The sequence below is a fragment of the Dasypus novemcinctus genome, chromosome 24 (genome assembly GCF_030445035.2).
Source record: "Dasypus novemcinctus isolate mDasNov1 chromosome 24, mDasNov1.1.hap2, whole genome shotgun sequence".
Lineage (NCBI taxonomy): Eukaryota > Metazoa > Chordata > Mammalia > Cingulata > Dasypodidae > Dasypus > Dasypus novemcinctus.
This window is the reverse complement of record NC_080696.1, coordinates 8,058,192-8,076,036: the sequence shown is the minus strand read 5'-3', so window position 1 is coordinate 8,076,036 and position 17,845 is coordinate 8,058,192. Positions and strand designations below refer to the sequence as shown.

At 45.1% G+C, this 17,845-nt stretch overlaps 1 protein-coding gene across 28 annotated transcripts in view; it reads right to left on the bottom strand.

Moving 5' to 3' along the window:
* PLCB4 (phospholipase C beta 4) overlaps positions 1-17,845 on the bottom strand; it is a 383,120-nt gene that overhangs the window by 81,305 nt on the left and 283,970 nt on the right. For all 28 annotated transcript variants that reach the window (XM_058287543.2, XM_071211556.1, XM_058287545.2 and 25 more), the window contains 5 exons: positions 16,886-16,965; positions 14,313-14,366; positions 8,337-8,418; positions 7,283-7,383; positions 6,579-6,636 (listed from right to left, as the gene is read on the bottom strand). In XM_058287543.2, the coding sequence (XP_058143526.1) occupies positions 6,579-6,636; positions 7,283-7,383; positions 8,337-8,418; positions 14,313-14,366; positions 16,886-16,965 (375 nt within the window). The remainder of the gene's footprint in view (positions 1-6,578; positions 6,637-7,282; positions 7,384-8,336; positions 8,419-14,312; positions 14,367-16,885; positions 16,966-17,845) is intronic.

Here is a 17,845-nt window from a genome sequence, read left to right as displayed (position 1 = left end):
TATGGTGTACAAGTCAATTATATTGTTTTCTAGTTCCCATATCACAGGTAAAAAAACAACAACAAAAAACATTTGGCATAAATGTCTGTAACATGTGAGGTCTAAATCTTTAAATAATAAAAAAGATAAAAAAAGATCCCCAAAATATTTCAAATAATTTATTAATTTAAAGGCCAAAATAAGAACAAAAATAATAACCACCAAAAAATGAACAAATAGACAGGCAGTCATCATTTTATTTCCCTTCTATCTTTCTGCATCAATGCAAAGATTCCTTGGGCACTCTGCAAACTTCGTTTTACTGAGCAGGTATTTTAAAAGAATGAACCAATTGTGGTAACAATGAAAATTAATCAGCACAAGGATATTTACAACCTATTAATAAAAATTTTATTAAATATCAGTAGTTCAGAGATGTCTCTTTTATTCTGCGCTCTAACTCCGTCTGCCCGGAGGAAATTCTCTAGGCAGAGAGCACAGGAATGACTCAGGCGCTTGGGAAAACGGTGATGTAATTCTTTCCCAATCAGCACCTAAACTGGGTACAAGAGGGAGCAAAAGCAAGGCTGCTCCTGACTTCACAGCAATGGTGAACAGGCCAGCTGACTCGCTGATGACTAAGCTACAATCTTGGGTGCATCCGTGTGTGTGTGTGTGTGTGTGTGTGTGTCTGTCTACAGGTGGTGTGTCCATTAAACTCCTTGATTGTTCACTGTGGAGAAGAGGACAATACACTGTGTCCCTGGTCATCCTCCAAAAAAATAAGATAAATACAGCCAATGTCAATGGAATAATGGCAAGTCAGCAGATGTGAGCAAAACTGGGTCACGATATAGGGCCTTGGCAACTCTTTACCCAAATATATGCACAGACTTGGAAAAAAACACCGTTGAGAGGTACTTGAGAAACCATTGTTAAAAGTTCATATGGATTTCCCTTCCCCATTTGCTCTGGAATGATAATTTGAAAAGGGGGTGGCACAGCATGAATTCTTTCGGCCAGTGAGCAGGTGGTGTCATTTCTTAAACCACACGTGGCCTAGCCTTTTCTGGGCCCTACCTTCACCCCCCACCCCCTGGCACCGCTGCCGCCAAGTTAGGAGTGTTCACTCATAAGGAACCCATATCCTTTTTCCAAATTTATCCCAATGAAGCATGCTTCCGGTGTAGTCTAAGAGATCACAGCTTGCGATGGCTCACATCCATGCACGTGACAGCAGAGACGGACTCATGATATTAATAACAGGCCTTGGGGCCATAAGGAAGAACAGCAGCTATGGGGGGATACTGAGAGAAAGAGAATCTGGGAGGTGGACAATGGAATGCCAGGCAAGTGAAGGCATGCTACACCTTGATTAAGAACCGATGCTCTCATGCAACCACAGAGCCTGCCACCCAAGGCATCGACAAGCTCTGCCCCTCTGGTGAGAATGCCCTGTTTCCAAAACAAAAACCTTTCTGTCGGTGCGCTCCTTCGCCCATCTCGGTAAACAGTGCCAAGGAAGACGACGGATGCAAGATGGAAAAAGGGTCCTCTTTAGACCCGAATGAAGTTGTATCCCTGACTGGTCACTACATTTCTCATGGAAATTAAGTCTTTTGATATAAAGATATGCTCATCGGTCAGATGGGGGCTCCTGGAGATGATGGGGCAAATCCATATGAATTGAACAGTGAGAGCGAGAAGGGGTTCAGCGAAAGGAGACAGAACACTAAAATAAGGAAAAGGAGGCTGGGAACGCAGGCAGTCTTAGGTGCTCTTTATGTACGTAGGTGTGTACTCTACCACGGAACTACGTAAAGTGCAGGTGAGGCACTGGCGGCACCCCGCCCCCACCGCCACTTGTTAGAAACGCAATTTTGGGGCCCTGACCCACACTACTGGATCTGATTCTCTGGGATGGGACCCAGGAATCTGTTTTAACAAGTCTCCCAGGTGATCCTGTTGCACTCAAGGTTAAGAAGCAGTGCTCTAAAATACAAAGGTATGTATTTTAACATATTTGCTTGTCAGTCAACAAAGTACCTAAGTCCTTCAAGGAGAGAAGAATGCCAAATGTTTGAGATGCCCCCCGCCCCCAATAAAACCCCATTAAAATTTAGTCGGAGAGCATCCTGCCTATCAGAAGCAATGGCCAGGAAAACCAAACCCTAAGATGGATGTATCACAATCCCCTATTCCAAAAATTATATTCATGTTATTTACGTAAGTATCAAAAGCAGACAGTACAAAACTGCCATTTGCTTTTGCATCTGTCCTATCACATAATGTGATCTTCTGCGTTCCCTAAAATGTTCATGCTTCAAAAAAGCAGCACAGTGCTATCTAAATAATCCAAAGGCAAGAAAGCAAATGGTAGGTTGGTTTTAGAGTCACAAAACTACAATTTTTATATGAAAAAAATAATGAGAAAATCCCTTCCAGGTAACCTCAAAAATAATGAGATTACAGAGGTCCCCGTGAACACAAATGGCATGAGCCAAATGCCCTCGGAGATTCCATTGGCTATGTCTCAGACTCACTGCTGAGTGGCCATCAGCCTTCAGTGGGGATTTCGGGAAACAATGCATTGGGGACATTCGCTCCATAGTGCCCACTGGTTTATAAAATGAGGTTCTAAAAAGAGTCCAAGAACAGGTCATAAAACTGTGTCACATGAACGAGAAGATAACAGACACGACTCCGTCCTTCGGCCTTACTCTCCTTGAGCAAAGGCATAAACTGGCTTCATTCCCAGAGGCACTGGGAGAGTCGGCTACTGACATAAAGAACAGCCAAAGGAGGTAAAAAGGGGAGAAAGGGGTACTTGGCAACGGCAGGCTTCCTTGTAAGACTCTTAGCTCCTTCTCCCTTGGCCTGTGCATTGAAGAATAAGGATATTCTAAGTGGAAAGAGAGCCTAGGCCCTCATAGTCTTTCACAGAGAAAAAAAACCAATTTAGCCCTAACACGGTATGTCTGTGAAGCAGGGGGAGGTACCAGCAACAAGAAAATAAAGTAACCCTCCATCTCTGTGGCCATCCACTGTCTGCCTCTTCTTCCTCGTCTGGGTCAGTCTCCCTCCCCATGCAGCTCCCATTTCGGCAGGCCCTTTAGTAAGTCGTTCTCACCTCTGTGAGAAATCAAACAGAGAACAAGGAAGGTAAACTCAAATCAACTTAGTTTCTCATGAGGAACAGGGAATTCCTAATGCCCCAGAGTTAATGAGTCCTGCCACCAACAGTGATGCGGCCTGGCAGCTGACCAGTGTCTCTACAGCTCTACTAGACCCATCGCGGCTGTTTTCCTCACACAGGTGAAGAACATCTCAACACCAACGGAGAAGGACAGGAAACAGCTGTGGTGCAAAGGTAAGCTCTGCGTGGTGGATTTCCAGAGAATAACAGAAGATGCAATGCTTCTTTCAGATTTGTCCCCCTCCTGCCGAGCATTCCAAGAAGGAATCCAGTAAATCTGCCAGGACAGTGCTTCGCACATGTTACTGTGCACATGAATCACACGGGGATCTCGTTCAATGCAGGGTCTGATGCAGGAGGTCTGGGGGTGGGATGGGTAGAGGGGACCCAAGATTCTGCATTTCTGACAAGCTCCAGGGGAGGCTGATGCTACCAGTCCACAGACGTCATTTTGAAGACCAATGAGCAAGGAGATACAAGTCTAAAGCTACGACTGAAAGTAAGTTTGTCTCAGTCCATAGGATGGGACCAAAAACCATCTGTAGCAAAATCTGTGTTGCTGGTATAGGGACGGTAGGACCCCCACAGTAACCAAGGCAGGTGACAGCGAGTCCCTCTCTTTCTCCTTCCCTCTTCCAGGAGGTACACATGAGTAGACTGAGCAGACATTTTCACTTAAAAAGTGAAGGGATTTAGAAGCTTGAAGGCAGTGCAGGCAGCCTGACTTCTGCTAATATAAATAGGATTTTATTTCCTATTTCCTCCTCTAATTGATTAATGCTGGTATATATCTATCACTTCTGTTTTGTGGATGGTTTCTCTGGGTATCTTGCTGAACTCTTTTTAATTCAAAGAAATTTTCAATTGACTCTTTTTGATATATTCAGGGTAGGTAGTCATCATCTGTAAATCCAGGCCAGGTTCATGTGATTTGAATAGTTTTTCTTGTCTTACTGCATGATCTAGGGCTTCCAGTGTTATGTCAAATTCTGGTTTGTGGGAACTATGTGGCTAAAGCATTTTGAGCAGGTAGAGGGCCAAGCTTTTGGAGTCACAGACCCTTACATTTCAATCCCTGTTCCTTTCTTGGGTGAGCTTTCTCTGTCTCTCTTCATTATGGGTTTTGAAGTTGCCCTACCCAAGGGGTGCTTTTGATTTTGGAGCAATAAGAGGGGCGAGGGTAGGACTCAAGAGAGAGGATGCAATGATCTGCAGAACCTTCTCTAGATCTGCCAACCTTCTTCAAGGAGACATTCAGTTATTTGTCAGTTTCTTCAGGTTGAGTTAACTTGAACAGAAAAGGAAGAGATTCAGGCAGACATTTAAAACATTGGACTAAAAATAAAGGCTCTATACTTTCTTGGACTGTCTTGTAGTCTCTATGATTTAAAGAAATTTTGAATCACAACTGATTCCATCAGTCCCACCCAAAACTGCGAGGTGCTTCCTCTTGTTTATGAGGCCAAACAGAAAGGAAAAGAATGAATACTCTTGGCCACAGTAATAGTGTTAAAGTTTACCAAATAAGTAATTTATGAGAGAAGATGGAGGGCAGAGCAAGATAATGCGGTCAGTGAGATACATTTTAAATTTCAGTTTTGCATCTTAGATTCACAAGTATTATAGGGGTAAGCATTGGATAGACCAGCAAAAATAACCTACAAAAGAAAAAACGTGAGTGGAACAGGTATAGTTCAATGGTTGAGAACAACACTTGCCATGTATGAGGTCTCAGGTTCAATCCCCAGTACCTCCTAAAATAAAAATAAAAGATTTTTTTAAAAGTTGTAAGCTAAGAGCCCACGAATGCAGCACTTATCCTCAAGATATCAGAACTGTCTCTTTGAACAGCAAAACGCAGTATTAAGATCTCCGTAAGGTTTAATATTAAAAGATGGCTAAGGACCAGCTTCATACCAGAGCGCACAAGGGGCTGTTTTTTAAGGAAGTGGCAAACTGATGATGTTTTTCTCCTCTCCACTAAATGTCTTCTCTTTTAGTAGGAAGCAGGATTCCTGCAATCTCACCAAAACTTAAGATGATCAATGATCCAAAGTACATGAAGAAGCTGAGGGAAACAAAACAGTAATAAAAAAAAAAAATGCAGGTGGAGGGGGAAAGGGGTAAGGAAACATAACAAGGCAATTTAACTTCTGAGCAACTGAAGCATAAGAATGTGGATAATATCTGGGTAAAGATTATGAGCACAGTATTCGCATGACTCAAACCGAGTGGAGCGGAAAAACTTGAAATGCTGTCAAGTAAAATAAATACTGTATTGTACTGAAAGGATTATTCAAAAGTGGAGGCATCTGTGCAGATATAAGAATATCTTCTCTTTCTTGTTCCTAAAGTGCAAACCTATAAAATGGGAGCCACTGAGCCCTCCAAGGGAAAGAAAAGAACTTTTTTGGGGGCAAAGATGTGTTTTGTCTCTATAAACTGGCAACACCTCGTGTCTAGCCAGATGCTGTCTTTTCTCAAGTTTTCTTTTTTATGCCTCAAGATAATCTATTAACGATATGTTAAAAATGTTATTTTTAAATAAAAATATATTGTCTATTCTTCACTTAAAGTTGTTTTCTTAAAATATTAAGAAAAAAATTAATTTCCCTTTTTAGATTAATAAAAGCTTTAATGGATTTCACTGAAAACTTTTATTGGTATCCACAGAGGAAAAAAAGTTGATTTTAGCTGTCATAAATGTTGTAAACTTTACTGTTCTAAAATATTTTTCTCTTGTGCTTAAGCAAATTTTGTCGGCCAGTTTTGGTTAAGTGAATCATATTATAAAAGCAGCTCTGAGCTTGTTAAAAAAAAAAAAAAAAAGTAAAAATTTACCCTGCAATCTAATTGGCCTGATACATCCTTTATTTTCACCCAAGAACTCAAGTGTTCTGCTTGTTGTCAAAATATTCTATTTGAACCTATTATTCTTACATGCAATCCATTAAAAAACAAAAACAAAGCTTTCCAGTCCATGCATAGGTATGAGAAAAAGTTAGCAATGGAGGATCCAACTACAGTGCCATAAACTCAATCCATTCTTTTTCTATTTAATGAGATCAATAGAGAAAAAAAAAAGTACCTTGAATATCAACTTGCAAAAATGTAGGCACATTTAATTAAATGAACGTATTATAAAATTCACACGCACACAGAACGGGAGCTACACATCACAGCAAGGAACCAACACAAAGCAGTGTGCAAAGCCAACGTGTAGGAAGTGCATGAACACACAAGGGCAGCAGCTGATTTTTGCACCTGGTAAAGCCATAATGGAAAGATCAGCAGGTCAGAAGCAAAGCGGACGTTGGAGGATGAGGCGGGCATGCAATGAGGACGCGGAGGAGGCCAGCCACTGCACACAGACTTTATGGAGTTAATGTATGAAAAAGCTTACTTCATTTAGAAAGCTCACTAATTGGTCTACCGTTAAATAATCAGTTTTGTCTCCATTGCTGAAAAGGAATTTATTAGAAAAAGTAAGTTTTTGTATACGATGCTACAGTAGGTACGATTTACATGTTGACATTTGTTGACTGACGGTAACTTCTAAGCTCATTTTCTAACCCTGACGTAGTGGTGTATTCTTAAAATGGCCAGAAACCGCTTGTAAGAAACCATGACGGGAAAGGCAGCGCTCCCACTAGCTCACAGAACCTGTCTGCGGATTCTTCTTCCTTAGCGTTATCAAAAGATGTTAGGTTCAAAAACAACATGTAAGTCATCCATTTGAAATAACTGGGAATGAATGAACTTTTCAACAACATAATAACATTCCAAATACTCTAGTTAGTTCACGTCATGGGTTAATACCTAACGGAGCAGGTTAACATTGTAGGTAGTTAGTGAAGCCAATGCGGGGGCGGGGGGGGGGGGGAGGGGGCCCAGGTGCTGCCATTAACTTAGATAAAAGCTTCTCCAAGGCTCGAGTGACCTTGCTCGCTGATTATCTAAGGGGTGAAAGCGTAACCCTGGCTAAAGCGTAACCCTGGCTACAGACTCTTCAATACTACCACCATACTAGAGTAAAATATTAGGACAAAAATGTTCTCAGAGTCTAAAAGGACAATGACATGATATTTTCTCATGAATGGAACTTACATTTTCCTAAAAAGATCCTCTATATCTGTCCGAGGACAAATCTTTTGTGTCAGTTCATAGAACTTTTCATAGGTAAACGCTGCAGGCTCGATTTCATCATTCTGTAAAGAAGAAGAGTATCATTAATCGCAAAATACTTTCTTGCTCGAAGGGTGAGCATTGACAGGGTCGGGAAGCGAAGCGGTGGAGCTTGGAACCCAGTGTCTCTGTCCCTGATGGCTGATAGCAGAAAGGCTGTCACCCTTTAAACTATGCACGTGTGAGCGCACATTCCTAATTACCATGACTCGTGCGTGCAGACCTCTGGGAGAGCAGGGCTTGCTCTGGAAAACACCCCAAAGAACAAACATCTAGAAATATTTCCTCCTCCTTGCCTGGGGGAAGAAAAGTGCCTGCCTGCAAAAGGAACACTGAATAAACCAAGTCCGGTGTTTAATTATGCTTATTTTGTGAATGTTTGCAAGACCACATAAAGGCGCTTAGGATAAGCACATAAAATTTTACTTTTCAAGCTGGAATTTATATTTCTAATAGGACTTGTTAAAGCAGTAATAGGGTTAAATGATTCTAACAATCAATAAATTTCAATTATTGAAAATTCCAAGGATCATGGACATGAACAGTTTGTTTGGGGGGAAGTGCTTCATAAAATCCCACCAAGCTGGCGTGAGGATGTGACCTTGAGCTTGGCTGAGGCAGGGCTGGCAGACTGCTCTAAAACAACTTCCTCACGAGGTGTCATGTAAAAGGGCAGCCTCACTGCCATGCCTCTTACTATAGTTGACAAAAACACTTAAAGTATACTATTGAGTTTTAAACATTTCGGTTAAAATGCCCAGAAAAAAAAAGGAAGGAAGGAAGAGGGGAGGGAGGGAGGGAGAAGGATAGCAAGCAAGCAGGCAGGAAAGAAGAAAATTAACTGTCCTTTGTGTGATTGGATCTAATGCTAAATCTATTAATAGTTAAGATCAGTTTAATATAAGTAATCTGGCTTATTATATATGAGGACACACATAAAATGATTTTAGAAACACATTAGGAAGTTAATGATTACCTTTCCACTGGGAAGACCTAACTCCTTGAGCGCTTGAAAGATCACCTTTTCTGTTTTCCCTGATGCAAAGGTTCTAGTAATACTAGGGCAGAAAAGAAAAAGATTCAAGTTATTGTCCATTCTGTTTTCTAGAATGCAAAGATCCAGGTAATACTGCGGATGAGGAATAGAGGGAGAAGGAACAGGAGAATTAAGTTACCTTCCATTTCTCAGTGCTTTTCATTTCCCGAACTAGCTCCTGCAATAGCCCTCCCCTCTCATTGCCAGAGCTGCTCGTGCAACTAGATTCGATGGTACATGGAACCCTCAGTGCTTGTGACAATAGCATACCACAGGACAAAAATGATGATGAATTCTGACGCCACCAAATTACTTTCTTAGAAACAAGGATGGTAGATGGGATAGAAGCTCTAGAACAAATCCGCACTGTTGACAACAGCTGAATTTGGGGCAGGGGGAGAGGGGGCCCCTTAGAATGCAGGCCATACTTGTGCTTGCCCTTATGCTGGTTTGCACACGTCAATCGACGTGCATTGTCAGACAAAGATAGATGATAGACAGACAGACAGAATTTCAAGTTAAGGACCCATGAGCATTCTGAAATGTTAACTGCCTCAATCAAGGATGAGGGATTTTATTACAGAACTGACAGGCATTGGGGGCGGGGCAGGGCAACAATTACTCAATGTTTAAACAGAATCTTGGTATGCCCCTGTAGCAGTTTGATATGGTTATGAATTCCAAAAATAGATATTGGATTATGTTTGTGATCTGGTCTGTACCTGGGCGTGATTAAGTTATGATTAGGGTTTTGATTGGGCCATGTCATTAGGGCATTGAGACCCCACCCCTTGGTGGGTGGGGACTCACAGATAAAAGGCATGACAAAGGACAGAGTTGAGGGTTTTCTGACGTTGGAGTTTTGATGTTGGAGTTTGATGCTGAAATCTTGAGCTGGAGCCCCGGGAAGTAAGCTCACAGGGGAAAGAGAAGCAAGCCCCAAGAAGGGAGGACCTGAGCCAGGAGAAGAACACAGAGGAATAGAGACGGCTCCTTAGACACGGCAGAAACCTCAGGGAGAGAGACAGAACTGTTCACCTCATAGTCTGCCGCTGACCTTGTGGAGAGAGGCAAAGTCTAGTGAGCCTCATAGTCTACAGCTGACCTTGTGGAGAAAAGAGAGGAGCTGAGCCCAGAGGAACCCAGGAAGCCTGAACCCTGGCAGACGTCGGCAGCCATCTTGTTCCAACACATGGAAATAGATTGTGCTGAGGGAAGTAAATTATGCTTGTATGGCCTGGTAACTCTAAGCTCCTACCTCAAATAAGTACCCTCTATAAAAGCCAATAGGCTTCTGGTATTTTGCATCAGCACCAAAGACAGCCCTCAAAACATGGTATTTTTTAATAAAAGTGCTTTTAACTAGTTCAGTGAGCATCAAGGTTGGTGAAATGGGTGACACCTTAACGAGCATATTTCTTGTTGAGGATAAAAGTAGGGGAGAAAAACTTCCTCTTGCAAATGCATTGGTGACGCTCAAAATGCCCTGGAGGCTCCGACATGATATCCTGGAACTCCACCCTTTGCTCACAGGAGCACCCTGGTTGGAAGCTCATTTCTCACCACAATAATTTATATTTGGAAGTCCAGCCTCGACTCAAAGATAGCACTTACTATTGTCTGTGAAGCTTGGTTTTGGAATGCCTTCCCTGGGGACACAAGAGGACATTAACAGCATCTCCCCATTGCCACCCTGTCGTACTTCCCACTATTTGTGCTACGAGGAAGCTGAGCTCCTGAAGTAGCACTAATAGCCAGTTCATCTTGATGAGGGGGAGAAAGCACCACTTCAACTGCAGAGTACAACTTCCCAAACAGATCAGTAGGAACTCGCGTGAAAATCAGTTAGTCTGTGTTCATTCACAGCTTTCCTGATTCATGCTAGGTGCACGGATATTTCAGGAAGCACATCTGTAAGTGCTCGAGATGGTTGTATTCAAATGTGGAGATGCCTATGAGCTCTCCCACAAATCTACAGGCATGGGTGGCAGGTATGGGTGTGATACCAAGTAACCTGGTTGACGGGCTCCGGTCTCAAAGGTGCCACACCCACAGTGCCCCACTTCTATAAAATTTACAGAATTTTATACACTGAACTGGGATGAGATACAGTTTATGTAGAAAAAGAAATTACCTTTTTAAGTTCAGGGAAAGTCCTATGAAGTGTGTGTTTTTTTTCCAAAGCGTTATCTGTTATGAGAAATTACAGACACTCAGCAGGATTTGGGATGCGTGGCACTGGTAAGCTGAGGAAATGCAATCCCAGCTAACTCAGGCTTCTAGTAGGTTCAGGCTGCTCTGGTTTAACAAGATGTAAAGGGACTGAGATGGTGAAAAGTGGAGGGTGGGGCCTGCCTCGTGGGTGAAACAGACCCTGGGATGGAGAGAGACAAGAGTATAGAGAAACAGAGTCTTTAAGAGGCCAGGTCTGGGCCAGCAGCCAAGGGGCGGCGTGTGAGCAAGAACGCGTCCCAGGACTAGGGGCGCAAGCACCTGGAGGCCTCAGGGAGACCGGCTCGGACAGAGGGAGGCGCCTGTAAGAAATGTTACTGCGCCCAACGGCTCAGCAGCGCTGGCGTTGTGACCAGAGAGGGGCTCCTCTCAGGCCCACCTTTGCGCAAGACGACGTGCGCTGGGCATCCATTCTAAAGGAGAATGGGAGTCCCAGGATGGAAAACAGAAGCAAGCAAGTCAAGTAGAACATCTCCTGGGGACGTGACCACATTTCCTTTGTTCCAGGCAGCGTGCAGGATTATTCTCAGGCCTCACACTGGATTTGCTCTGGGGTGAGGAGCTGTGAGCCATGAAGAATGCGTCTGTCCCATCAGAGGCGCACGGGATCCGGTGCCCACAGGCTGGGAGCACGTCGACAGTGTCACGGGACCACCACGTGCCTTAGTGACCGTGCCCTGTATATACCACCCCAGGCCCATCGAGATCCATTGGGTGCTTTACAGCTAGTAGTGCTCAGCAACCTTCTGTTGACTCAAAATAAACTACCACCCCTTCCTCAAAGGCAACGTCACAAAAGCAAAGGCCCTTGGGCAGTGCCCAGTACAATTCGAGCCTGGTTAAGTTCTGAGTTCCAGGGGCCTCAGTCTTGCAGGTGACGAAGACATTACAGTACTCCCACTCGTTGCGTGTCCCCCAAATTAAAAGGGCCTGTAATTTCCCAATGGTGCTAACACCGCCTCTGCAGCAGTCACAGGACCCTGGAAGCGGACGTGGGTCTCCTGCCCCAGCGGGATCAAACCTTCCTCACAGCACAGGCAGGCTGGACCTTCAGGGCGGGAGTGGACTGGGAGGTGGGCTGCACGCCCACCCCGGGGGCCTCCCGCCTTCTTTCACAAGGCCGCCTCCTCGGGAACAGCCATCGCCTGGCTCCTCCCACTCCAGCCCTTCCTTTGGGCCACTCAGGGCCCAAGAGCAGGAGAAGGCAAGATGAAAGAGCGACCTGCTTCTGTCTGAGTGGAAGAGATGTGGAGTGTCTGAGGGAAAGGCAGCCTGCGTGAGGTATATACATGAGAAAGAAAAGAGAAGAGGGAGACAGGCAGTAAGACTTTCTTCACTTGTCATTCCTGCAGCTTCCTGGACACTGAATTTTGGTTAATGTCTGAGGACAAGGCCATTACCAAGCCACATAATGACTGTGAAGCCAAATCCTGAGACAGTGTGAGCACTATACTAACAGTTTCCATTTTAAAACTCCAGAACGAGAGTGATGAAATGACATTTTTAAAGTGTTTACTTTTTATATCCATTAAAACACTCAGCACCACTTCCACCTAGCCCTTGGCAGCTCATCCACCAGGAGATTTATCCACTCTTTTCTGGCTCGGTGTCAATTCTCCTTCAACTCTAATGCACTGCCCCCAAATAACAGATGTCTCGCGTCAAACACCTGTTAATTCTAAAGGCGCCCAAGACCCCAGGTCAAAATAGCTACGGTATTTCTACAAAGAAGCCAGTAATAATTTTGCATGTGAACATGCCAGATAGAGATCACTGGAATGAGAAAAGGCTTCAAAGCTTGTAGAAGAGCCTGATTAGTAGTATCCACAGCAAACGAAGCCAGAACTGCCGGTTAAAGTGCTTTGATCACAATCTACGTCTTTCTAGTTCATTCATTTCCTGAATCTTATCTTGGAAGGAAAAAGCAGACCGGTAAGAAATGTAAGAACAGATCCAACTTATACGTCTGTTCTTTGCACAGAAGTTAAAGTGCTTTCTGCAGTTTGGATTTACTACCTCAACACTGATTTTAAATAAAAATGGGCTATGTACTTAGCGACAGATGTAGGATGGTGGAATACATTAAAATAATTGTCCTGGTATTGCTCAGCTTAGCAAAGGGTTTTGAATAAAATAAGGATCACTGTGAAGTTTCTTTGCCAACCACCATCAATGAAGGCTGTTAACAAGGCTTTTAAAAAGTTTCTAAAACAGAACCAGAATTGACTTGCTAGTAAGTTATTAAATAAAAAGCTTAGAATTCCATAGAGACTTGTAAAGAACACAACAAATGCATTAGGTCTGAGACCCTGTAAGCTTTCAGTAAAAGATTAAATAAAAAGAATCCCGCCAACGGTCACCTTTATGATTTGAAAGCTTTCTATCTTCTCATAGATGTTTCAGTCATGTCAGAGGAATACTTCAGTTCATGGCTGTTATGGTATATGAAACTAGAACCACAATGACTTTTAGGATAAGTCTGTAAATTGTGAAAAGAGTAACGTCAGGGAGCTGAGAGAGACTTGCACGAGCTGCAGAATGGGAGTTCAGATCCCACCACAAGCTGCAGGGAACAAAGCCTGGGGACAGAAGGCAATGGCTGGGCAGAGAGGGACACGGAAAAGAGAAACGGCCCGGAGTGAGCAGCTCGCCCCTGCTTCAGCGCCTCGTCTCAGCGAAGCAGCCGGTGCCCTCTTCCGCTCATCTCTGCATGGCAGACCAGTTCCTAAGGCAGGACTGACCCAGCAGCTCTGGGTTTTATTTGTTGCTGTTGTTTGGTCTGCGTCTTTGCCAAAGTGTTGTCCAGAGGAGAAGTGAGCATTAACCCAGGTCCGGGGAAGCCCAGAGGATCACTGTCTCGGGACCCCACGGGTGACCCTGGCGGTGGGCTTGGGTTTGTGAATCCACGTCTGCCCCAGGCTTCCTGAAGACAGCAGGGGCTCCAGGACCTGATCTAGCGCCAGGAATTTCCAGGACAGGCTTAGCCGAGCAACCAGAGAGAGACGGGCCCGGATCTGCTAACGAAGCCCCATGCTGCCATGGCAGGGCTCCCAGCTGCACCCCAGACCTCCAGCATACCCTACGACCTGAAGGGGAGCGGAGGCGGCTGGGCAAGGCGCTGCACCCCACGCGGGGAGGGGCTCTGGCCCAGTCCTTGGTCTGTGGCCGTCACGCTGGGCAGGGTGAGGGGGAAGTGACAGCTCTGAAGAGCATGCAGGGTTGTGAGGGTGTAGCTGGAGAGCAAGGAGCAAGAATCCGGGGAGGGAGCCCAGGTCCCCGGCCCCGGGGAGCAGGGAGGCCCACGTGAGCTGCCTGCCGGGAGGACTGGACTTTCTCAAGGCAGGGCACGCTCTTCTGCTCAGACACACACTCAGACGTCTTTAAGGGGAAGCCAGCAAAAGGCATTTAAACCCTTAAAAAGGACATATCTGACATTTTAAAAAATGCTCCAGTTTCTTATGTTCTTTAACTTACCAACAGCAGAATTTACTGTTACTTAGCCTGAGGAAACAGGCAAATTTTACACGTATACTTGATGTACGAACATAGCATTCGACAAAGCATTTCAAACTAAGCTTCCAGAAACAGCTTTAATAAAAGCAACACGCTAACAGGTGCCTGTGGAAGGCCGTGTCCAGTCACACGAAGGCTGCTATGGGCAGCAGAAAGGAGCGAGCGACTTACCTCCTAACTGGGATTTTACCGCTTGTGTTGGTCATAAAGGCCAGTTTCATCCAACTAGAGAAACAACAACACCGGGTTAATGTTTCTTAGGAGCAACAGTTTCGACAGCCCAGAACATTCAAAGTCTACACACGCAAAGAATATCTACTCTGAAAATCACAGACAGTTACACACTATGAGAAGAATTTAAGGCTGCCAGATTTAGCAGGAAAAAACCCACAGAACTGACAGCTCAATGTGAATTTCAGATAAACAACTTTTTTAAGTTTACATATATTCTAAATATTGCATAGGGTGTACCTATACTAATAAATTATTCATTGTTTAACTGGGAGTCCTGTATTTTATCTGGCAACCCTAGATGAATAAGAAAACTGGGTGCTCATCTTATGCAAAACGTCCTGTTAGTACTTGCTCGGTGATTGGTCTCGCCCCTGGTTATCGCTGTTTACTAGTATGTTAAGGTGGTCAGACGAGCTCAGCCAGCCTTTCCAGGGCCTAAGGACTCCCAACTCCCAGCAAAGCACTGGCCAGACGGGCACCTTTCTTCATTCCCAAAGGTAAGAGAAGTCCTTTAACCGTTAGAAATGGTCATGAACAACTCCTCGCTGTTCCCCGGCTTTGGGGACACAGAGGGACCCAGGACCTTTATTTGTACTTTGTGGCTACACTGTCTTTAGCTAATGAGTCCCTTTCTCACTGTTTCCAGGCAACAAGATTCTAACAATCTGCAGAAAATGATGATTTTGTAAAGTTTGTCCTTTTCTTTTTTTTTTTTTAGGAGGTGCTGGGGATTGAACCCAGGGCCTTGTACATGGAAAGCAGGTGCTCAACCACTGACCTACATCTGCTCCCCAATAAGAACTGTTTTTTCCACTTGCTTATTAGTTTTTAGGAGGTACTGGGGATCAAACCCAGGACCTTGCACATGAGAAGCAGTTGCTCTCAACCACTTGAGCTACATCTATTCCCAAAGTTTGTCTCAATGGGTTTCCTAGAAGCACAAGTGACCACTTATTAAAGGGATGTTGTCAGGACAAAGAGGGAAGCAGAGGGGCAGGGAAAACTGCTGAGCACAGGTATGGTCCCAGCTGGCTTTCGCTCCCTCCCACGGGGAGCGCTGCAGTGTGGTTTTTACCAGAGGTGGCCCTGCTCTGAGGCAGGGGACTGGCCTTCTGTACCCGTGTCAGCCAGTCATTAGTTGTGGCTGCCCCACGAGGAGGAGGAGTTGGCTCTCCCAGGCAGGTGGTCCCCCTTAGGCAAAGGGCAGTTCTCTGGGGAAGCAGCAGCTCCGGGCCCTTGGTGAGCAAATCCTCCCAGCAGCTGGTGGACAGGGTGAATGCCAGTGCCATAAGAGGGATCTGGGCAGGGCACCAGTGGGTTCAGGTAAGACCTGGTATCCTGGTATGGATCCCCGGGCCCCTCAGGTAGAGGCGGGTATTCAAAAGCCTTTGATCTTTTGAGGCTCTCTCAGTATCCAGAGCCCTAACATACGAACAGCCAGTAGGTCTATTTCCTCTTACGAAAACATGCCACAGCAACTGTAGAGGAAAAAGGAGAAGCAGGACTACCCAGGACTACATAACTTCCCTCTACTAAGAGGACAGACAGAAAACTGGAGGGAGAGCCTAGAAAGCAAATTAGCTAATATCAAATGAAGAATTACTAAGAGCCAGGCTGTCAGCTGGGAGCCGTACGTGACATCATTTAATCCGCAAGGCAATTTTGTACGGCGGGCAGCCATCCACCTCTCGATGCAGAGGACGGTGAGGCACCAAGCTGAGAACACTGCTGGTTCATTCAGCAGCTAAGGGGCAAAGCTGGGTTGCACAGCCCAGAGCTGGGACTCTCAGACCTGCCATAGTGACAGCAAGTCACCCTTTAGCCTGGGGGCGTGACGAGTAGCATGGCACAGGGTCTGGTTTTGAGAAATGCAGGCTTATCCCAAGTTTCTCATGAGGGTGACCCCCTGCACCTCACAACTGCGTGCCAAGGGCCCGGGTGGCAGCGTCCCATGTCTGCACTCTAGGACAGGTCTGGATTCTGGCCAGGGAGCTGAACTGGGGCCCGCCTGCTGAATTTCAAAGGCACCTCGGGATTCCTCCTTCTGTGCTAAGCAGGTAGCCCCGTCCGGGGCTTAGTGCTTCCGCTCCCATCTGAGCAATGAGTAGCACTGCACACGTTTCTCTTGGCCCCATTCCCCATTCCCAGCTTCACACAATGGAAGCGTGAGCTACAGCAGGGTCCAGCCAGGCCTAAGCTCCGAAGTATGTAGCAGAAGACCCAGTCTGGGGACACAATGACCCCAGTCTAGGTGGGGGACTTCGGGCACTTTCTGCCATCCACCGTTCCTTCCACATAGGCTCTGGGCTGAGGGTTTGCCATGCATGCCCTGCCCAGGTGGCATAAGGAGTACAGGTGTGTGCAGGTCGACTCCGCCTCCAAGGTCAGGGGCACGGAGGGGAGGACAAGCAGGAATGTGCCTGGCCACGCACCTTGACTTCACCTCCTAACTGGACCATTTGCTTGAGAACAGCCAAGAACAAGGCAATGCCAATGCGAACGAAACTCACTGTTTCTTGAGGCACGTCATCGGGCTGACGTTGTTGGCCCTGAAGTTGTGTATGATTGATCTCAGGCCTTCTACCCATTGCTGAAAAAGAAAGAGAATGTTTTCTTGGTGAGCAAATCTGATGGCACCAAACAGCTTTTATTAGTCCATCTTTATCCATTTTGCATAATAAAAAATAAGCTCTTCACATATCCCCTTCCTGCTATGCAGCCATCCATGTTTTGCATGCTCATATTTTTTTAATGTTTTTAGGAGGTACCAGGGATTGAACCTGGGACCTCGTACATAGAAAGCAGGCACTTGACCACTGAGCTACACCAGCTCCCGTCATATTTTATTCTTAATAAACAGCTTTCATTCTATAGTGTCATTAAACCAGGGTTGCCACAAAGGAATGTCATCCACTGACTGATTTGTTAAGCTTTCTATTTGGAGCCTGTTTAAATATAACTCCTTTTTCAGTTACTGGTATTCTTAGTTATTTCAAAGCAAGATTACATAGTAAGTGATGACATATTTAGCTATTCCCATTTTAGAACATGAACGCATAGGAATTCATCAATTTTATTTTGTGATTCCACTTCAACCCAAAAGTTTGTTAATATCTTACCTGCCTGGGTTTTGCAGCAATGCCTTAAAAAGTAAAAAATTCCCTGATTACAAGGGTCCTATGAGCCAACTGCTATGTGCTCATATTATTCTTAAATAAGGAATTGGGTCTCAGTTTTAGTTCATACCATCACTCCTGGGATGTACAAGGAAGAGAAGTGAGAGTATGCATAGCAGTAAAGGAATGCTGGTCTCAAAAGGGCATTTTGCTAGAGAAGGTTGACCCGTGTGTTAAGGCCAGCTCTGCTCTTGGGGCCAACAACTGATGCCTACGAAAGCCAAGCCAAGTTGCTAAAATTAAAGAATTGCGCTCTTGGCAAAACACTTAGTAGCTAACTGATTCCGTGGGTTA